A 22,780-nucleotide genomic window follows, 5' to 3' on the forward strand; every position below is an offset into this window, starting at 1 on the left:
ATCATACGGGCTTTTTGTAGTCCTTTGTAGCTCATGGTCAGCTTCCTTCACATGATGCGAAAGGTTCTTTTCTCTTCCCGATTTGCTTCCGTCTCAGGTTTTCAGCAGCGGCGTGTGACGGATATCTTCAGGATGGAGTTCTTCGTCAGGCCTCGAGTCCAGTTTTCTTTCCTTGTCTGGCCCGGGAGCTGCAGACTCATCTCGCCCATCTACTCAAGGCTGCTTGGCCACTTCCACTCCTCATTACTGGGATTCAATTTAACTCCATCACGATAAACCTAGAAAAAATTGTATATACAGAATCTTCGGTGGGAAAAAAAAAAAAAAAACGGTTTGAAACGATTATTACTTTCGGAAAAATTGTCCCGCCATGCAAGTAGTTCAGCTGAGTCATGGGGCGCAGGAAAGACAGGGATATTCCTCTCTCGAAATAGGAGAGAGTGGGTGAAGGCAGGCGAGGAGGATCTGGATCAACACATAGCGGGTCGGAAGGCAAGGTCGTGGTCGGGAGTCGGGTATATAAGAGGGTGGCAGCGCTCTGATTCCTCACACCGCGGCCACTTCCCAGCCACACCTCAACATGGCTCGATGGACTAGCTTGGTAACGAACACTTTTCTTACTTATTCCAGCAGTGCTAGCAATGTCCATGCCATTGTCACTAATAACTATCTTCCCTACGAATTATCTTAGAAAAGGAACACATTCACAGATATCAATCCAGGACAAGTGTGTTATTAACTGATAAGCATAACACTCTTATATCAAGATAACTTCAGCATAGACATGAAAGGTTTAGTTTAAATATTCACGAACAGCAGAGTGCCAGATTGTTGTACAGACTTTTCAAGCAGATTACCATCAGTCTTATTCTAAAATACCCACTATCGTTCCCATGTCCAGACTTTCTCTCTCTCTTTCTCTCTCTCTCTCTCTCTCTCTCTCTCTCTCTCTCTCTCTCTGTCTGTCTTTCTCCCTCCCTCCCTCTCTCTCTCTCTCTCTCTCTCTTCTCAAGCCCTGCCCTCCACACTCACCACACACTCCACTCTCCCCTACAGGCGCTGTTGTCCGCACTGGCGGTTAGCGCGCTGAGTTTGCCACAGCCCGACGATGGCGCTTACCACATTCCCCGGGTGGGCACTGGGCGACGCACCCAGTACTACGTGCTGCACTCTGACGGCACCTTCAAGTACGGCTACGACACGGGCGAGGGCGCCTACGAGGCGGCACGGCAACAGACGCCAGGCCGCCAGACAGGAGAGTTCGGGTACGTAGACGAGAACGGCAAGCACATCCGCCTCGAGTACAGCGCCGACGAGGGCGGCTTCCGGCCCAGCGGCACCCACCTGCCCGCGCCCAGCGCCGAGTTCCTCGCCGCCCACGCCGAGGCGGCAGCCCGCCCACCCTTCCGCGATCCCCTCGCCAGAGCCGACACGGACGCCTCTTACGACTTCGGGTTCGCCGACGCCGGACTCTCCCGCACCGAACAGAGTGACTCTGACGGCAACGTGCGCGGCTCCTACAGCTACACCGACGACGAGGGACGCACCCGCTCCTACACGTACACTGCTGGCCGCGGTGTCGGCTTCGTTATCGAGGGTAGCGACCTCCCCGTGGCGCCACTGAGCCCCGGCGACACTCCTGCCGCCACCAGGCTGACAGGCGCCGCTGCTGGCGCCGCCGCCGCTGCTGCTGCTGCTTTCCGCGGATCTGGAGTCGGCGCTGGCGTAGGCGCTGGCGTCGGAGCTGGCGTCGGAGCTGGCGTCGGCCAGGCTCACAGGACTCCCTCCACCTTCCGCAGTACCTCCTTCACCTCCTCCGGCAGAGGAGCCGCCGCCGGGGGCGCCGACGTCAGAAGGGGCCCTGACGGATCCTACTCCTTCTCCTACGATGCCGGAGATCACGACCGCTCCGAGTCTGCCGACGCCAATCTCAACGTTGACGGAGAGTTCTCCTTCGTGGCCGATGACGGCATCAGGCGCCGCGTGACCTACGAGGCTGGCAGCGACACGGGCTTCTTGGCCTCCGGAGACCACCTGCCCCAACCCGTACAGCCCGAACACGGCGGCCGCGGCCCCTCCACCTCCTTCCGCAGGACTGGCACCTCCACCACCTCCTTCACTGCCGGCGCAGGCGCTCCTGGAGTAGGCCACCGCGGTGCAGGCACCACCTCCTTCACTGCTGGCGCAGGCGCTGCAGGAGCCGCCCTTCGAGGCGCCCCCTTCACCACTAGCCCCGGCGGCGTCATCACCACCAGCTACACTGCTGGCCCGGGTGCAGTCACACCCGAGAGCGACCCCCGCTATGTAGGAGAGCGCGGCAGTGTCCGTAGCACACTCAACCCTGACGGCAGCTACTCCTTCGCCTACGAGACGCCGAGCCACTCCCGCGCCGAGACTGGCGACGCCAACATCAACGTCGACGGCGACTTTTCCTTCGTGGCTCCCGACGACGGCGTGCGTCGCTCCATCACCTACGAGGCTGGCTCCGACACAGGCTTCATCGCGGAGGGTGCCCACATCCCCGTGGGTCCCCCTGTGCCCGGCGCCCCCAGCGGCCAGCCCACGGGAAGGATCGTGCCCGTCAGGGAGGTGCCCTTCATCGACCCTCTGGCTGACAGCAACACCGACGCCTCCTACGACTTCGCCTTTGATTCCGAGACCTACTCCCGCACCGAGAGCGCTGACGCCGACGGGAACGTGCAGGGAACCTACACTGTGGTGGATGACGACGGCACGCGCCGCACCTACCGCTTCCGCGGCGGCGAGGGCATCGGCTTCGAGAAAGAGCAGGTGTCCAGCTCTCGCGGGCCACGCCCCTCCCGCCCTAGCAGCGCCGGCGCCGTCACCTCCTTCAGGACGGCGGCAACTGGGCAGGTCGCTCCTGGTACCTTCCCCTCCCATGCTGGCGCCACTGCCTTCGGTGCCGGCGCCACTGGCACCACCTCTACCACCTTCGGCGCTGGCGGTGCCGGTGCCCGCTACGGCGCTGGTCGCGTGACCTCCCACGGCAGTCACCGCACCGTGTCCACTTCCGAGTACCAGCTAAACCAGTACGAGGCTCCCAACGAGCGGGGCAAGTACGGCTACGTCCTCACCTTCAACCGCTGATGAGCTGCTGAGCTGCGGCGGCGCCTGCCAGTCGGGGGGCAGCGTCCCTCGACACACGCTTCCTCTGCCTGTACATATACATTCACCTTCCTTCCACACCACATCAGCCTCACTCGCTTCCTAATATATATAAATATATATCTACGAAAGGGGAGAGTATTTAACGAGTCACAACTTGTGAAGTAGCATTACGTGCAGAAAAAAATATTGAATAAAAATAACTGCAAGTTTAATTTTATGTTTCTGTTCCTTGTGCATTGGTGAAATATAATCTCTCTCTCTCTCTCTCTCTCTCTCTCTCTCTCTCTCTCTCTCTCTCTCTCTCTCTCTCTCTCTCTCTCTCTCTCTCTCTCTCTCTGTGTATGTGTGTGTTTTATATATATATATATATATATATATATATATATATATATATATATATATATATATATATATATATATATATATATATATATATATATATATATATATATATATATATATATATATATATATATATATATATATATATATATATATATATATATATATATATATATAATCATTATGATAATTATTTTGTTGAGTGGGGCAGGTTCCACTTTCTCTTAAGTCGCAGGTAATCTGTAACGGGAAGGATAACTACTGTCTGAATGATCTCATACATAATATGGATGAGACAAGTTCCGCTTCTGTCAGGTCTTCTTCATGACGGTGTCAAACCGGATCATCAAGTTGAACAGCTCGTCTCCGCGCACCTGTCCTGTCGGAGGCAACACATGAGCCACCAGGTGGTACACCAATGCAACGGATGATTTTGCTTGTCGTCATACTTTCCTTTATGTGTTTGTTTCCTCACCGTGTTCTGTTGACTGGCACCATTGTGTTCATGTGTGAAAACACTTCATCACGTGTAACTGCTTATTTTTCCTTCATCCTTTTTTTTTATTCTATTTATTTATTTTTTTTTCCGGAGAATGAGATACTCCGCTGAAAACTCTTTACTTCAGCTCCCGTTGTTCTGTGTCCCTAAGAGTAGAGCAACCAAGGGCACCCACCAAGCAGAGGCCTGTGAGGAGCGCACCGCCTGTCCATCAGAGGCTCATCGTCACCTTCACCACCACTCACCACCACCGCAATTGTCAGGATTCGCAATATTCTTGGCGCATCAGAAGATCACCTTGAGGTTTACCTTTCATACACATTAACTTGATGGTGTAGGAAATCAAAGCATTCACGTCTACATCTCCGTTTATATGAAGACAACCTCGGCTGATTCAGTTAACATGTATGATGAATAATGCTGTGCTGTTCACTGGCTTCAGCAATAATGTGTATCGTGATTATAGGAAAAAATAAATAAAAAAAACTGGTTATTTTTGAGAAGAGTAGCGTCTACTATTTTTTTTTCTCATAACGACTTACAACTTTTCAGAGGCATTTTATAACACAAAATCTTTAATAGCTCTGTTACCAATCGAAAAAAACTATTCCCTTTCTTTTTGTCTTAATGCAAACGTTTCTTCAGTGTTCTGGATGCCAATAAATGACGACCATACCAATAAAAGGGCTAACTGTCAACATCCACCTTTCCTTCTTGCTGTAAATTTGGTTAGACTCAACCTGCCCTTAAAATAAATAACCATTACAATTCATTGCAATCCTGAATACCTAAAACCTTTCAGTTCATCCAAGAAACACCATAGCAAAGAAGAAGGCCCCAGTATTCGATTTCACTGCGTCTTCTTCACGAGTCTCACTAACACCACAATGTACATTCGATCATCACGCCCCCCATCACCCTACACTCTGCAGACTGAGTGATTTATTATGCCGCATCCACGAATGTACGGGTCCTCGCTGCTGCATGTGTGAGAACAGGAGAGGGAGGTAAGGAGAAGTTCGCGGATCGTGGTTATAAACTTAGCCTGTTAATTTCACACATTGTCTGTTTATTTCTGAGCAAAAATTGGCGCTTTTTCAATTTGTGATCTACGCAATGAAATCATCAGCAGTGGGATTAATGAACTAAATGAATCGATATATAGGATAGGAAGAAATTGGTTCTCAAATAGTGATAAATGAATGGAATAGACTCAGTAATCAGGTTGTTAGTGCTAAGGCATTAGGGAGCTTTAAGACAAGGTTAGACATATTTATGGATGGGGACGATAAGTGAAAATAGGTAGGTATACTTCATACAGGGACTGCCACGTGTAGGTCTGATGGCTTGCAGCTTCCCTTATTTCTTATGTTCTTATGTTCTTATGTAAATCTAACCTAACCTAACCTTTAGATGAATAATTTAATGTTATTTATATATGTTCTAAGAGTTCTATTTAATGCAGGGAATCATTAACGTATTAAAGTGTGGGACTGTTCAGAAATCTGGTGAGGATATACAGTAAGTCTCCTTGTGGTGTGCTGTTAGTCACGCGCCGCTTCCTGTACGTGTATGTGTAGCTAAACAGGTTATAATACTGTACGTTCTTGCGAGGTATGTGTAAAGGACTGGTATCTCCTCGTAGCTGTCTGCATGTCTCTTTCATTATACACTTACGAGTGATGTAGCTTTGTCTGTCTATCTGTCTGTCTGTGTGTCTGTTCGTCTGTCTGTCTCTGAATTTATATATTTAGAAGCGTCTTTTTTTCTGTGTCTGTTTTTTTTTTAATGTTTTTCATCACATTGTGTATTGATCTATCTATCTGTCTATCTATTTATCTATCCATCCATCTACCTATCTATTTATCTATCCATCTATTTACCAATCTACCTGTATGTGTATCCATCCATCCATCCATCCACCTATTTACCTACCTACCTACCTACCTTTCTCTCTACACAACGCAGTAAGGACATGCAGCATCGGATCCCTGACGCACGGCACAGGGCCACCCGCGCGCCGTCCACATAATAACGGGAAACACTGGGCATTGTCTCCGCCGCTTCCCTATTAACTCAGGAACGCACCGCCTCTGTCCCCTTCCCTCCGTCACCTTTGACACGCTCGCGGGGAAACGGACGATCCTATTCACCTTGAGACAGAGAACGTAACCTTTTTTTACATCTTGATTCACTGATTATTTTTTTCATTCCTGAGACGAGAAAGGTAAAAATGTTTGTTGTTTCTCAGAGTTGTTTTTTTTTTTTTTTAATCTTTTTATTTGCTGTTTATCCTTGATTGTTGGAATACAGATGAAAGATAAGTAACAGGTACAGGAAGTTAAGGTAAATGATAGAAATGCGTGAAAATACTGGTAACATTAGTACAGAAACTTCCAAAAAATTAGTACGGTTCACTTTTCCCTCCATAAAAAAAAAAAAAACTCAAAGAAGTCTCTTGGCAAGGCTACAAATGCATCTCCCCTTCAAGAAATGCCGCAAAACAAAGAAACATTCCTAAGTGTCGCCTAAACACTATTGTCGCGCGGGAGTCGTGAGCGCGATGGGAAGGAAGGAGGAGAGTTATAGGGGAGCCGTGAGAGGGAGAGAGTGGGTGAAGGCAGGCGAGGAGGATCTGGATCAACACATAGCGGGTTGGAAGGCAAGGTCGTTGCTGGGAGTCGGGTATATAAGAAGGTGGCAGCGCTCTGATTCCTCACACCGCGGCCACTTCCCAGCCACACCTCAACATGGCTCGATGGACTAGCTTGGTAACGAACACTTCTGCTGCGTCTTCCATTGTTTCAGCATCAGCATAATATTCCATCTTATGTTATTCTCTCGCACAGAAGTCATGCTCACTAATTTTTGTCTCACTGCGCCACCGTGCCAGTCCTGCACTGCCGGGACTCCATATTTTTCTTGTCCATTATGGTAATGTCTTAGTCTATTTAAGAGTTTGGAATCAATTCCTCTTTCTCTCTCTCTCTCTCTGTTTCTCTGTCTGTCTATCTGTCTGTCTGTCTGTCTCTCTCTCTCTCTCTCTCTCTCTCTCTCTCTCTCTCTCTCTCTCTCTCTCTCTCTCTCTCTCTCTGTCTGTCTTTCTCCCTCCCTCCCTCCCTCTCTCTCTCTCTCTCTCTTCTCAAGCCATGCCCTCCACACTCACCACACACTCCACTCTCCCCTACAGGCGCTGTTGTCCGCACTGGCGGTTAGCGCGCTGAGTTTGCCACAGCCCGACGATGGCGCTTACCACATTCCCCGGGTGGGCACTGGGCGACGCACCCAGTACTACGTGCTGCACTCTGACGGCACCTTCAAGTACGGCTACGACACGGGCGAGGGCGCCTACGAGGCGGCACGGCAGCAGACGCCAGGCCGCCAGACAGGAGAGTTCGGGTACGTAGACGAGAACGGCAAGCACATCCGCCTCGAGTACAGCGCCGACGAGGGCGGCTTCCGGCCCAGCGGCACCCACCTGCCCGCGCCCAGCGCTGAGTTCCTCGCCGCCCACGCCGAGGCAGCAGCCCGCCCACCCTTCCGCGATCCCCTCGCCAGAGCCGACACGGACGCCTCTTACGACTTCGGGTTCGCCGACGCCGGACTCTCCCGCACCGAACAGAGTGACTCTGACGGCAACGTGCGCGGCTCCTACAGCTACACCGACGACGAGGGACGCACCCGCTCCTACACGTACACTGCTGGCCGCGGTGTCGGCTTCGTTATCGAGGGTAGCGACCTCCCCGTGGCGCCACTGAGCCCCGGCGACACTCCTGCCGCCACCAGGCTGACAGGCGCCGCTGCTGGCGCCGCTGCCGCTGCTGCTGCTGCTTTCCGCGGATCTGGCGTCGGTGCTGGCGTCGGCGCTGGCGTCGGAGCTGGCGTAGGCGCTGGCGTAGGCGCTGGAGTCGGAGCTGGTGTCGGAGCTGGCGTCGGCCAGGCTCACAGGACTCCTTCCACCTTCCGCAGTACCTCCTTCACCTCCTCCGCCAGAGGAGCCGCCGCCGGGGGCGCCGACGTCAGAAGGGGTCCTGACGGATCTTACTCCTTCTCCTACGACGCCGGAGATCACGACCGCTCCGAGTCTGCCGACGCCAATCTCAACGTTGACGGAGAGTTCTCCTTCGTGGCCGATGACGGCATCAGGCGCCGCGTGACCTACGAGGCTGGCAGCGACACGGGCTTCTTGGCCTCCGGAGACCACCTGCCCCAACCCGTACAGCCCGAACACGGCGGCCGCGGCCCCTCCACCTCCTTCCGCAGGACTGGCACCTCCACCACCTCCTTCACTGCCGGCACAGGCGCTCCTGGAGCAGGCCAACGCCGTGCAGGCGCCACCTCTTTCACTGCTGGCGCAGGCACCACCTCCTTCACTGCTGGCGCAGGCGCTGCAGGAGCCGCCCTTCGAGGCGCCCCCTTCACCACTAGCCCCGGCGGCGTCATCACCACCAGCTACACTGCTGGCCCGGGTGTAGTCACACCCGAGAGCGACCCCCGCTATGTAGGAGAGCGCGGCAGTGTCCGTAGCACACTCAACCCTGACGGCAGCTACTCCTTCGCCTACGAGACGCCGAGCCACTCCCGCGCCGAGACTGGCGACGCCAACATCAACGTCGACGGCGACTTTTCCTTCGTGGCTCCCGACGACGGCGTGCGTCGCTCCATCACCTACGAGGCTGGCTCCGACACGGGCTTCATCGCGGAGGGTGCCCACATCCCCGTGGGTCCCCCTGTGCCCGGCGCCCCCAGCGGCCAGCCCACGGGAAGGATCGTGCCCGTCAGGGAGGTGCCCTTCATCGACCCTCTGGCTGACAGCAACACCGACGCCTCCTACGACTTCGCCTTTGATTCCGAGACCTACTCCCGCACCGAGAGCGCTGACGCCGACGGGAACGTGCAGGGCACCTACACTGTGGTGGACGACGACGGCACGCGCCGCACCTACCGCTTCCGCGGCGGCGAGGGCATCGGCTTCGAGAAAGAGCAGGTGTCCAGCTCTCGCGGGCCACGCCCCTCCCGCCCTAGCAGCGCCGGAGCCGTCACCTCCTTCAGGACGGCGGCAACTGGGCAGGTCGCCCCTGGCACCTTTCCCTCCCGTGCTGGCGCCACTGCCTTCGGTGCCGGCGCCACTGGCACCACCTCTACCACCTTCGGCGCTGGCGGTGCCGGTGCCCGCTACGGCGCTGGTCGCGTGACCTCCCACGGCAGTCACCGCACCGTGTCCACTTCCGAGTACCAGCTAAACCAGTACGAGGCTCCCAACGAGCGGGGCAAGTACGGCTACGTCCTCACCTTCAACCGCTGATGAGCTGCTGAGCTGCGGCGGCGCCTGCCAGTCGGGGGGCGGCGCCCCTCGACACACGCTTCCTCTGCCTGTACATATACATTCACCTTCCTTCCACACCACATCAGCCTCACTCGCTTCCTAATATATTTACTGTAACGGTCGATTGTTTGACTGATTGCAGCTTGCTATATGATAACATTAAGTGCATGGAAAAAGAAATAAAGAATGATTGCAGATCGAAATTAGTATTTGTTTTTTATTTAAAAATAGGAATAATAATTATTGGATGTTATATCTTTTGGGATGAGAAATAATAGTTTAGCAGTACTTCTGAATTGGCATTTGTGTCACCATCAACACCACCAACACCACCGACACCGCCACCACCGCCACGACCAGTACCACCATACCCACCACAACCGCCATCAACAGCACCACCACCAGCATCACCACTTTGTCTCTCATGATCTGCTAAGGGGGGACTTGCACCACGCACGCTGGGTCACTTTGATGCAGGGCGCGCGAGACATGCCTGGTCACAGTAAGCTGGGTGAGTGAGCAAGGAAGCGAATCACGGATGTAGGGAAAGGATACAGTTCCATAACATGCATCTTTTCTTACAAACAAAATTATGTGTTACAGAACTTACTCCTTTCTTTATCCGACTATACCCGATTTCAGTCTAGTCCAGTAAAGTGTTCCGGTGATGTTTTTGGAACTCTAGATGAAACGAATCAAACCTCCAGAATATCATACGTAAAATGGAAACTGTACATAAGAACCCAAACAAAGGAAATATTCTATAGATTTTAATCCGTGTACCTAGAAAAAAAATAATAATACTCTGGCCACCTCAGTATCTCTATCTTTTAAATTTACTGCATTACAACATATCCATTTCGTGCATGAGTCTCAATGGGCGTGCGCGGATAAGGGGACGAAGGCTGGAGGGAGAGGCAGTGACTAGCGGTAAGCCCCAGGGCGGAGGTGTCTGGCCCATGGGCGGAAGACTGGCCGGGGTGGAGGTGAACATGTTAGTGACACAGAGAGTGGTGTACCTTGCCCTGGCTCTCGCCGCCCCCTGGCCTCTGATGACGCATGCTGTATTTTTACACGAGAGAGAGAGAGAGAGAGAGAGAGAGAGAGAGAGAGAGAGGAGAGAGAGAGAGAGAGAGAGAGAGAGAGAGAGAGAGCAATAAGGAAACGTCTCTCCTTTCGTGAGTGTCAAGCCGTGCAAAGCTCATCAGTGAGTTGATGTATCATTATGAATAAAGATATTTACCACTGGTTCGAAAGTTCAAGAAGGTGGATGGAAATTAGTAAGCTTTTCTTAAAAAATAATTAAATAAAAACAGCTGAAATTTTATTTTGTAGTATGAGTTATTTGGTTTGTCTATGCTGACTTGAAAGAAATAGCAGTAGAATTATATATGATGATGATGATGATGATGATGATGAGAGTGAAGATGGTGATGATGATGCAAATGATGGAGGTGATGAACTAGGTGATGATAATGACGAATAATTTACCTAGCGCAGCAGCTTCAAGGCAGAGCAGCTCACCCCATAACTCTACGCACGCCACACTTGATACTGTACGCTGTCGAGACTCCGTAGTAGGTAGTGTGTCTTGGTGTAAATCAATAATAAATACCACGAGAAAGTAAACCAACCCAAACCAAGCACATACAGAATGAAAAGTTCACATGTTCTCACCATAAAAGAACTGGTATCTACTACTACTACTACTACTACTACTACTACTACTACTATTACTACTACTGCTGCTGCTGCTGCTGCTGCTGCCGCTGCTACTGCTGCTGCTACTACTCCCTCTTCTACTACTTCTAACACTCTTCCTCCTCCTCTCCCTCTTATTATGATTACTACTACATTTACTACATCTGATTCAATCATTCATCAAATGTACCACGAACAACACAAGACAAACATCGGACCAATAAACAAAAGACACAAAATGCAAACCAAATAAACACACATTATAGAAGCCACTCTTATGTAGCATTTTCTGTTCCCGTCGGAAGAAAGAAAACGTAATGCATTGAGTGAATAAAGTGGGGAACTCTTCTATTTTACCACCACTCATGTCAACCAATTTTCTGTCTACCTCTCTGTCTATTCCAAGCCATCCCAGCAAGACTTCTCATCCATTCATATACTAATACTTGTTCCCACCACTTCTAAGCTTGAGAGTTATTAACGTTAGCCCGATGAACACAGCAGGTAATGAGAAGCAGGTTGAGGTAAGGGTTAAGTAAGGGACGCTGTGTTAAGGGTTCTTGAAGGAGGGAGGGAATGAGGAGGCTGTGAGAAGGAAGGTAGGCAGGAGGAGAGGCAGGTACACAGGGTGGGGGGATAGACAGACAAATGAACAGACAGACAAGGAAGTAGATAGAATGGCAGATGGACAGACAGATGGACAAGTAGACAGGTAGATACAGATAAACAGAAGAAAAGACAGGGAGGGAGGAAGAGAGAGAGAGAGAGAGAGAGAGAGAGAGAGAGAGAGAGAGAGAGAGAGAGAGAGAGAGAGAGAGAGAGAGAGAGAGAGAGAGAGAGAGAGAGAGAGAGAGATGGACTAGAGGAACAGACAGATGGACAGACAGACAAATGGACAGACAGACAGAGAGAGATGGACTGACGGATGCACGCAATATACTCTCTCTCTCTCTCTCTCTCTCTCTCTCTCTCTCTCTCTCTCTCTCTCTCTCTCTCTCTCTCTCTCTCTCTCTCTCCACCCTCCAGCCGGCGCCTTTGATGTGCTCTCACCTTTGTGTGGCCAGAACTCTTCTACAGACGGGAGCTTTCAGGTGCCGGTGAGCGCGTGCCTCCTCCTCTTCCTCCTCCTCCTCCTCCTCCAGCCCCAGGGGACCAAGCGGCGTCCTCACCTTTTCTCAAGTTTTTTACCTCCTCCCTCCCTCTCCTTCTCCCACTCCTTCCCATAACCTCCCCCTTCTCTCTCTCTCTCTCTCTCTCTCTCTCTCTCTCTCTCTCTCTCTCTCTCTCTCTCCCCCAAGCCCAAAACCCTTAAGGCTGCATTTTGTGGAGGTTAATTATTATTTTTTTCTTATATTTTGCCTTTGTTCTTTCTTTCTTTCTCTCTCTCTCTCTCTCTCTCTCTCTCTCTCTCTCTCTCTCTCTCTCTCTCTCTCTCTCTCTCTCTCTCTCTCTCTCTCTCTCTCTCTCTCTCAGTAAGTATGTATGTGTGTATGAATGAATGCATGTATGGTCGAGTATGCATTTGTTATGTATACTCGTACTCTGCTGTGGGGGATTCATAACTTCCTGAGGTCAGCGGGAATGAAGGGCCCTAAATGAAATCTGATTCAGTGTTTTTTTTTAATAATAACATAATGAAAACGCTTCCACTACCACTTTACATTATGGTGGCGTTGTTTATTTTCTTTTTTGTTTTCTTTTTAGAATATTCTGGGCCCACGTTATGTCGTAGTGATATAACTTATACATTTTTCCTTTTATAGAGTGTGTGTGGATTCCTTTGCCCCCCTCCTCCTCCTCCTCCTCCTCCTCCAAGTCTAAATATCTCCTTATATATATATGTGTGTGTGTGTGTGTGTGTGTGTGTGTATGTATGTATAATTATGTATGTTATGTCGTGTTAATATAACTAAGACCTTTTTCATAGACTGTGTGTGGATTCCTTTGTCCTCCTCCTCCTCCAAGTCTACATATTCCCTCATGTACGTATGTACGTATGTATGTATGTATGTATGTATGTATGTATTATTATTATTATGTATATATCTATATTTGTGTACCTGTGTGTACTTTAATTGCGTATTTTGTGTTCTATACATGATTTTTTTTTTTTGTATTTTTCTATATCAAGGTTTAACACTGTGATCAATAAATTATCTATCATCTATCTATGTGTTATTTACTTATTTAAACACACACGTATATATGTATGCGCTTACGTATATAAAATAATGCATCTATTTGCCTATGTATATGTATGTGTCTATCTGAAATACGATAAACTCGACCCACTTCAATACGTCATATAATTATATATCGTGTGTGTGTGTGTGTGTGTGTGTGTGTGTGTGTGTGTGTGTGTGTGTGAAGGAGGAGAAGGAGGAAGCACGAAGGAAGAGAGAGGAGCCCGGAAGGGTGAGGCGGAGGTTGAGAGGACCTCGTGCGGGGAGGGAGAGGCTGGAAGAGGGTGGGCGGAAGGGGAGAAGAGGGGAGACGAGAGGAGAAGGAAGAAGAAGAAGAAGAAGAAGAAGAAGAAGAAGAAGAAGAAGAAGAAGAAGAAGAAGAAGAAGAGGAGGAGGAGGGGGAGGAGGAGGTGGAGGGGGGAAGGAGGAGGAAGAGGTCGTCCCACAACACACCAGGGCTGCAGATCAAAGCAAGACGCAGCTCCTCCACCCACCCACTTCCATCCACTCCAGCCCACCACTCATCCTTCCTCCACCCTAACACGCATCCACTTCTACCACACTGCACCTCCACCACTTTTCCCACACACACACACACACACACACACACACACACACACACACACACACACACACAGGCCATCCCTCCCCCATCCTGACGACTTCATCTCTTGTCTCTTTCATCTGATACTCGTACAATAGGCGAGACTTCCCTGCAACATTTAGGTCTGAGCCAGAACCTTTGTCCCCGCGCAATGCACTGCCCCAGACGGTGCATATGACATGAAAGCAAACACGACGGGGAGACACAGACAGAGACAGAGAGAGAGAGAGAGAGAGAGAGAGAGAGAGAGAGAGAGAGAGAGAGAGAGAGAGAGAGAGAGAGAGAGAGAGAGAGAGAGAGAGAGATCTATTCTTACTCATCTACATACTACTCGAAACTACGTGTGTGTGTGTGTGTGTGTGTGTGTGTGTGTGTGTGTGTGAATAGGATAGAAAACAACAAGGCTTTCTCAACACCCACGATTTGAAAGAGAAAACCTTAGCTGTACCGTACATTGTAAGACAAAAAAAAAGTAATAATAATAATAATAATAATAATAAAAATGAAACCAGAGGAATACACTACACTACATTATACTACACTATAACACACACACACACACACACACACACACACACACACACACACAAGATAACCACCGTCTCTTGATTTTCGTCAGAGAAGTGATGTGTGTGTGAGGAAGAGGAGGAGGAGGAGGAGGAGGAAAAGGAAGAGGACGAAAGGCAAGCGGGGCGAGGAGGGACGGGAAAGGCACGTGTGATTTGAAGGTAATTGTGGCAATTAAGCTTCCCCTTGCCCACGTAAACCACCGTCAAGCACCTGGACAGACGCTTGAGGTGAGAAAAGTGGGAACAGGAGGGAGAGAGAGTGAGAGAGGGAAAGAGAGAGGGAGAGGAGTCTTGGTAGGAAACAATGAAAAGAGAGAGAGAGAGAGAGAGAGAGAGAGAGAGAGAGAGAGAGAGAGAGAGAGAGAGAGAGAGAGAGAGAGAGAGAGAGAGAGAGAGAGAGAGAGAGAGAGAGAGTAGTAAAAACAGGAAGAAATACAAAGAGGGTGAGAATGGAAATGACATGTAAGGAAAAAAATGAAGGAAAGATAAAGATGGAGGAGAAATAGAAGATGAAAGAAAAAAAAAGAAAAATCAAGTCAAAGAGAGAAGAGATTGATAGCGTAAAATGGAAGGAAAAGGGGGAATAAGAAACGAAGGATGAAATATATATGAAAAGAATAAGGAAAGATAAGCGGCAAGAAGGGAGGAAAATCTCTCTTTCTCTCTCTCTCTCTCTCTCTCTCTCTCTCTCTCTTGATTTTGTCGCGATTTCTCTTCCTCTCTCTCCCTCTCCTTCACGAAAAAAAAGTCTATCCCCCGTGAAGTGTGTAAGTGATGTTGACATACACACACACACACACACACACACACACACACACACACACACACGGTCAAGCCCCAGAAGTCAAGAAAAGAATTAGCCTTTGATGGCAACTCCTCAGTTTGTCTATTGTCTTCACATTTTTAACCCTCCCTCTCTTCTCTTTTATTCATTTTTTTTTTCAAACCCAGTGACGAGAGGGAGAGAGAAAAGTTAAGAACAAAAAGAAAAAAAAAGGAGATGAAGGAGGAGGAGGAGGAGGAGGAGAACCTGCATACGTAGTACAAAGTAAGAGGAGGGAGAAGAGGAAGACGAGGAAGAAGAAGAAGAAGAAGAAGAAGATAAGTGCGTAGAATGAAGAGGGACAAGGAACAGAAAATAACTAAGAGTGGAGAGAGAGAGAGAGAGAGAGAGAGAGAGAGAGAGAGAGAGAGAGAGAGAGAGAGAGAGAGAGAGAGAGAGAGAGAGAGAGAAAGCGAAGACGAAGAAGAAGAACACGGACAACAACAACAACAACAACTACAACAACAAGGAGAAGAAAAAGAAAAAGCAGCATCAGAAAGAGAGAGAGAGAGAGAGAGAGAGAGAGAGAGAGAGAGAGAGAGAGAGAGAGAGAGAGAGAGAGAGAGAGAGAGAGAGAGAAAAAAAAAAGAGAGTTAACAGGCTCTTGGTGTTCTTTGATCTGCGACACAATGGGTTCTTGGACGCGACACAGGGACGAAGGGACGGCGAGAAGCATGCAGTGGAATAGAGCCCAGAAATTAGCGCGGCTTCTGACGGCGGCTCTCTGCTGAAGGAGGACCTGGAGGAGGAGGAGGAGGAGGAGGAAGAGGAGGAGGAGGAGGAGGAGGAGGAGGAGAAGGTGAGTTTAGTTTACCTGCGCGATATAGGGAGAGAGCGAAAGGGAGCGTGAGATGAAACGTTGGAGAGTTCGAGTGAAAGAGATGGAAGGAGAGGAAGCGAGGGCCGGACGATGAAATGATGAGAGGAAAGAGCCGAGAGAGAGAGAGAGAGAGAGAGAGAGAGAGAGAGAGAGAGAGAGAGAGAGAGAGAGAGAGAGATGGCTAAGAGGTTGTGTGTGTACGCAGGAAGCTCCATAAGATAAAACAAGGCTGGGATAACAGGACTGGCTTTGATGTGCGCGCCGAGAGCTGCTTCAAGTAGGGTGGTGTAATGCGGGGTGTTGTCTTTGCCCTTATTATTTTTTCCTTTTTTAATCCTCTGTCTCGTTCCTTCTATACACATTACCCTTCTTTCTTCTGTTGTCTGTTATAAACACACACACACACACACACACACACACACACACACACACACACACACACACACACACACACACACACACACACACACACATTCGAAAAGTACTGGAAAAGGAAAGCGAATCAACTGTATGAATATAAAATAGTGATCGAATATTTAAAGAACTGCCTTTACATTTTTCTTTTCTGTTTCCTTATTTCTTTGTATTTTATTTTATTCTTTATGAGTAAACGAAGATGGCCAAAGACTCTTCAGCCATATGATGGGCACGAGGGGCGCTCACTTGACTACAGAGGCGAGGATATTAACTTTTTTTTTTGTCAGTGAGGGAAGACTTCGGGTTCTCGGCCAGCGCCTGGCTGACCACCCTCTACAGCCATCACGCCAGCGGCAGCCTGTGGCTTTAGGACATCATTAGTTCTATTCAAAGCAGCAAGCTCGAATTCTGAACTGAGAAACTTTCAGTATGTCTTCCTCCTAGTAGTCACTCTGTTCAACAAAGAATGTAAAGTTTTTCAAACCAGAACCCTTTTGCTCATCTTGCAACCGAATTTCAGTTGCTGAGCAGCCTGGCATCGTTAAGACAGCAGGGAATTCTCTGTATGTGTTTTGCAGGAGATTTTGGAACTGTTACTCTTCACAGTTTTGCCTGCGTTTGTCGCTTTTTCTTTTTCCTTGCCTTTCTCAGGCGTACTTGTTTCCGCTCCTAACCCGTGGCCGCTTCACGCGCCTAAGAAACGCGTGTTGGGCAGCTAGCTGCTAAAGGACAGAGAGAGTTAGATAGACAGATTGATAGATAGATAGATAGATAGATAGATAGAGAGAGAGAGAGAGAGAGAGAGAGAGAGAGAGAGAGAGAGAGAGAGAGAGAGAGAGAGAGAGAGAGAGAGAGAGAGAGAGAGAGAGAGAGAGAGAGAGGGAACGAATATTCGAAGTACGAAAAACAAAAGAAGTTAGTTAAACTCTTCAATAACATAGATTTCCTTTTTCCTCTTTCTCCTCCAACCTTTTCCCTTTCTCCCCCGCCCACCCCCTCCCCTCCCCTTCCTTCTCCTTCCCTCTCCGGCTGTTTTTCCCAAGATGTATAGAATGCCTTCCTTCTCTCCTCCTCCCTTCTATTCCCTCCTTCCATTCCGTTCACTTCCCTTCATGCTCAGAACCTTTTGCTGAGGAGGAGGAGGAGGAGGAGGAGGAGGAGGAGGAGGAGGAGGAGGAGGAGGAGGAGGGGCTCTCACCTCTTCTTCCTTAACAAACACATTTCGACAGGAGGAGGCTTCTCTCTCTCTCTCTCTCTCTCTCTCTCTCTCTCTCTCTCTCTCTCTCTCTCTCTCTCTCTCTCTCTCTGATTTTATGTCGTAATGTTAGATGTGTTAAATGTGCTGTGTCACCGATATGTGCTGCCATACTCTGAGGTGTGTCATGCTGTCTTGTGCCTCGCTGTGTCCTCTGTAATACTCTTCTCTGTTATAGTATACTCCGATCTGCGTCATACTCCTTGGTGTGGTGTGCTGCTCAGTGGTGGCTGGCGCTGCGGGGCGGCCCGTGTGAGGCTGGAGGGAGCTTCCTGTTCACCGGCGGCACAGAGCTCATTAAGGTCGACTGGAGGAGGAGGAGGAGGGGGAGAGAGAGAGGACAGAATAGTGCAGGGGCCAGGAGGAAGAGGAAGAGGAGAGGAGGAGGAGGAGAAGAGGAGGAGGAGGAGGAAGAAGGGGGCGGGGACCCTCCACTTGAAACAAAAGCGTGACATCAAAGAGCGGCGTGTGTGTGTTTCTTTCATCTGGGTAATTAGGACACTGGAGCCCCTGGCCAGAACGGTTCATAATGTTTCAGACAGACTTGAAGCACTCCCACGTGATTGCCGGCGATTGTCGTCTTCCTCCCACGGACCGCCCGGGGGGAGCCTCAGCCCACCCCCGATGCCCACACTCCCCTTTTACTGAGCCCCTTCCGCGCCGCCCCATCGCGGCCGCTCCCCTCGTTCGTCGAACCTCGCGACTTGATTGCTGCATGCGGGATGGCAGGCAGGCGGGTGGCTCGTGTCTAAATACGTGTCTTGTATGTCTAGTTTAGGGTGTTTAGAGGCCTCCATTGGGCGATATGCTGGGTACTGTATGTTATTTTATGTATATTTCTGTATTTCGCACACCTGATAGATTTATAAAGGGATTATGAAGCCGTCGTGCCTACACGTGGCAGTCCCTGCATGAGACGGGAAGCAATTTTGGGGAAAGAGATATACATCTATTCAAAGTAGTTTTTTTTTATGATGCATGTGCGTAAAGATCTGCCTTGTTCCGTAATGCTGCTCATAAAGTAAGAGAAGATAAGTAGTGTTTGGTGCAAGAATGGAAGATCAGTAGTGTTTGATGCAAGAATGGAAGATAAGTAGTGTTTGGTGCAAGAATGGAAGATAAGTAGTGTTTGGTGCAAGAATGGCAGATAAGTAGTGTTTGGTGCAAGAATGGAAGATGAGTAGTGTTTGGTGCAAGAATGGAAGATAAGTAGTGTTTAGTGCAAGAACGGCAGATAAGTAGTATTTGATGCAGTCATAGAGAAGACAAGAGAAGCTGCAACAAGCCAGTAGATCAACACAAGGTGGAATAAAACATAACTTATACATATACCCACCTATACTTCCTGTCAATTTACCTAACCTTCTCTCAAAGCTCCCTGTTGACTCAGGACTAACACCCTGCTTACTCACTCTATTGCAGTCATCCACCACCCCGTCTGTGAACCAGTTTCTCAAGACCGGTATCCCATGCATCACTTATGTAGCACCTCCTCCCTCCAGGCAGACTTGAAAAGATGATTACGAGGAGGATAAAAAAAAGAGGAGAGTAATTTTAGGTCTATCCACTGTCCTCTCTCTCCCTTTCACCAGGTCCTCTCGCGTCCTCCAGCCTCGTGCTCCTCCATATCAAACATTGCCCTGCTGACTCTCCAAACAAGGCGACAATTCATGCTAATAACCATCGAGTACATTTCTATTATGCACCGAAAACACGTGACGACGATGTTCAAACGCGCCCGCCCCCTGCAGCGCACACACACACAAACACACACACACACACACACACACACACACACACACACACACACACACACACACACACACACACACACAGAGCCCCATTATCTATTCTTTAAGGGTAATGTTTACTACTTCAATAAAAGAGAGAGAGAGAGAGAGAGAGAGAGAGAGAGAGAGAGAGAGAGAGAGAGAGAGAGAGAGAGAGAGATATTCCCCCTCCCCCGCCCACGCTCCTCCTTCAAAACCCACATACACAGACAAAACAGACAGGGAGAGAGAAGAGAAGAAAGAGAGAGAGAGAGGAACTTCAAAACTGGGCCCAATATCTTTCAGAAAACACCGCGGGGCCCAGAAGGTGCGTGGCGGGCCTGGAGGACATCTGGCACCACCACCACCACCACCAGCACCACCAGCACCGCCCGTCCCAACCCTACCGCAAGGCCCCGAAGACGCGTCGCAGGGGGAGATGCAAGGGGGAGAAAGGAGGCGAGTTGAGGAGAGTTAAGTGGGTGGTGATCGTGTCATGGCCGCCAGCCGAAGTCAGAGATGGCGGGGCTTGATATCAGAGGGAGAGAGAAAGAGAGAGAGAGAGAAAGAGAGAAAGAGAGGGGAAAAAAATAAAAGAGAGGATCGTTTGATGTTCAGTGGATCGTGAGTGTGTGGTGGGGGAGGGGGTGGTGTGTCTTGGGGTGTAAGTAGGGGGTTAGGGGGGTTAGGGGGGAGGGAGGGCTCTTAGCATGGCTTTGTGAGGTCTTACTCCTCCCCATCCCCTCCTCCTCCGATTCTCCAACACTCTTCCCCCTTCTCCTCCTCCTCCTCCTCCTCCTCCTCCTCCTCCTCCACTCTCTCTTTCTCTCTCTCTTTCTCCTCCTCCTTATTTTCCTCCTTCTCCTCCTCATCATCATCATCATCCTCTTTCTTATGTGTTTTTTTTCTTCTTTTTTTACTTTCCCTTTCTTCTCTTTATTTTTTAATTTTTATTCTCTTTCATCTTCATCTTCGCTTTCGACTTCTTATTTTTCTTCTCCTTCTCTTCTGTTTCTTCTTTACGTTTTCTTTCTTTCTTTTTTATACTTCCTTTTCCTTGTTTCTTTCTTTCTTTCGTTTTTTTTGTGATTTTCTTTTCTTTTCGTCAACACCGCCTCGCTCTCTTCCGTTGCCTCTCTTCTTTTTTCTATTTTTCCTTTTTTTCATCTCCTATTTTACTCTTTTCTTTCCTTCTTTCTTTCCTTCCATCTTTTTGTCTTTTCTTTCTTTCCTTTTTTCCTTCTTTCTCTTCTTGAATTTCTTTCTCTTTTATTTCTTACTTTTCCCCATCTTTCCTTCCTTCCCTCCTTCCTTTCCTCTTTCTTCCGTACTTTCATTAATAATAAAAAAAAAAAATCTAAAACTGCGCACCGAACACTGATACCTCAAAATTCAACGGCAGAAGTAGCGTTCTCTCGTAACCCAAGACGGCGCAACACGATCAGGGTACGGTGGCGCTGCGCAATATGTAACTCAGCCATTCAGATCAATCACTCGCGACGCAACGGCCTGCAGGAGTAAAGCAAACAGGACCTCCACGGATTCAATGCATTGCTGAGCGTCTGTTTCCCGATACATCACGTCAACAACTTAATTAAAAGGTCCCACGATTCGACCAGTAATGAAAACCAACATGCAAAGGATTAGCAAGACAATAACGCTTTTTTTTTTCTCTCTCTCTCTCTTTTTGTGTGTGAGGGATGCTAGTCAAGGGTATAACTGAAGGAAAATAAGAGAAAGAGACGTGAAATTGTCGGTTCCAAAAATGCGTGTAAGAGAAAGAGGACTGAGCTGTTTTAAAAGGTTACCTCAGAAAATAAATAGTTTTTTTTTTCTCTTAGTTCTTCTATCCTTGATTCTACTTTAAAATGATAGTAAGATTGATTTTTTTTTGTTAATATAATGTTGTGGCTTCAGCTGCTCTTCCCAATACAAAGAAACCAAAGAGAGTCGAATTTAGACCGCAAATATCCCTATAATTTCTTGAAACAGACGAAGTTGCTGGAAAGAGGTGAAACAGAAACAGCCAGTCTCAAGAGTTTATCCGTGAAAGAAATGAAAGAGTGATATGGACTCTTGCATTAGTGAGGTGGACAGCAATGGCGTTAATGCAGTAAATTCTGAGGATCCAGTTGGATAAAAGCACCTACCTTTCCCAAATCTTCAAAAATACTTCTGAACCAAAACGCTCAACGCATAAAATGTGCTGCTACAGTGAAATAAAGATACAAGATAAATTTCTGGAATAATATTGGCATTTATCTTTGCAGTCTGCGTTGCAATGCTAACAGAGATGCTGGTGAAGAGAGTAGTGGTAGTGGTGGTGGTGGTGGTGGTGCTGGTGATGGCAAGCCTGTTAAGGAGAAGGAAAATGAATGAGTACAGTGAAGAAAATAACTCCCTGTCATGATCACACTTTACTCAGAAATAAAGTTAATAATTGTTCTAAAAACTTGTACATAACAAAGTTTCAGTACCTTAACTCGTGTGAACGATCGCTTATATATCATTTTTCCTTCAATAATATACTGATGTTAATTCCTATAAATATAAACAATACCAAGCTAAAAATAAAAGAAATAACAAGTAAAGACTTTGCAAGAGTAAGCAATCTTTTACGGACACGCGGGCATCTTTCATCTGAGCAAAATTAGACGCATTTTCCCTTACCAGCACGAAAATTGCCTAAAATTTCATCACACTCATAATTTTTCAGGATGCAACAAATCTCGTAACACAGAACCGTAACTTTTGTAAACATCCAGCACGTTTTCATCAACAGACAGGGGCACAACTTGACAAGAAGCAGAATAATTGCGTTACTCCTTCAAGTGGCCAGTTTTCTTTCGCCAGTGGGAGCGGGAACACAACTAGAGACGACGTGTGTGTGTGTGTGTGTATGAGTGTGTGTGTGTCCCCTCCTCAGTCTTCCTCAAACTGGCCGTGCGTCCCTCAGAGCCCCAATGTTTTGCTCATTTCTCTCCCTGACCATTAGCGGACCAGTTCCCTTTCAGCCTCTCTCATTCCCTCCCTCTCCCCTATGTCCTTTCTGCCTATCTTTCTCTCTCTCCCTCTCTCCCTCCTTCATCTCTCCTGCTAAAGCTCCCCCTCATCCCTTTATTCCTCCATACACCATTATCTTTCCCATATCTCTTCCCTCTCATCTCTCTCTATATACCTCGCTCAATACCCAGCCTTCACTTCCACTCATTTCCCCTTCCCCCTCTCCTCCTTTTCCTTTAAACCTCCTGTGTGTGTGTGTGTGTGTGTGTGTGTGTGTGTGTGTGTCTACTGTACATGAATGTTATTTGTTGTCATGAGAGAAGAAAAAAAGACTTTCAGG

The 22,780-nt window shown here is 48.5% G+C and overlaps 2 protein-coding genes across 2 annotated transcripts; both read left to right on the forward strand.

The window, feature by feature from the left end:
* Positions 1 to 449: 449 nt before the first annotated feature.
* On the forward strand, positions 450 to 3,341 carry LOC135103112 (fibroin heavy chain-like). Its single transcript, XM_064009144.1, has 2 exons — positions 450 to 601; positions 1,057 to 3,341. The coding sequence occupies exons 1-2, from the start codon at positions 581 to 583 to the stop codon at positions 3,106 to 3,108; spliced, it is 2,073 nt and encodes a 690-aa protein (XP_063865214.1). The 5' UTR covers positions 450 to 580; the 3' UTR covers positions 3,109 to 3,341.
* Positions 3,342 to 6,589: 3,248 nt separating this feature from the next.
* LOC135103113 (fibroin heavy chain-like) lies at positions 6,590 to 9,503 on the forward strand. Its single transcript, XM_064009145.1, has 2 exons — positions 6,590 to 6,741; positions 7,161 to 9,503. Exons 1-2 carry the CDS (start codon positions 6,721 to 6,723, stop codon positions 9,273 to 9,275), a joined length of 2,136 nt encoding a protein of 711 aa, XP_063865215.1. The 5' UTR covers positions 6,590 to 6,720; the 3' UTR covers positions 9,276 to 9,503.
* Positions 9,504 to 22,780: the final 13,277 nt, after the last annotated feature.

The sequence above is a fragment of the Scylla paramamosain genome, chromosome 8 (genome assembly GCF_035594125.1).
Source record: "Scylla paramamosain isolate STU-SP2022 chromosome 8, ASM3559412v1, whole genome shotgun sequence".
NCBI lineage: Eukaryota > Metazoa > Arthropoda > Malacostraca > Decapoda > Portunidae > Scylla > Scylla paramamosain.

Bases quoted from the DNA above. Each gene is read 5' to 3' on its own strand.
- LOC135103113 (XM_064009145.1), top strand. From the start codon at position 6,721: ATGGCTCGATGGACTAGCTTG. The intron at 6,742-7,160 runs GTAACGAACACT...TCTCCCCTACAG, and splicing joins TGGCTCGATGGACTAGCTTG to GCGCTGTTGTCCGCACTGGC.
- LOC135103112 (XM_064009144.1), top strand. From the start codon at position 581: ATGGCTCGATGGACTAGCTTG. The intron at 602-1,056 runs GTAACGAACACT...TCTCCCCTACAG, and splicing joins TGGCTCGATGGACTAGCTTG to GCGCTGTTGTCCGCACTGGC.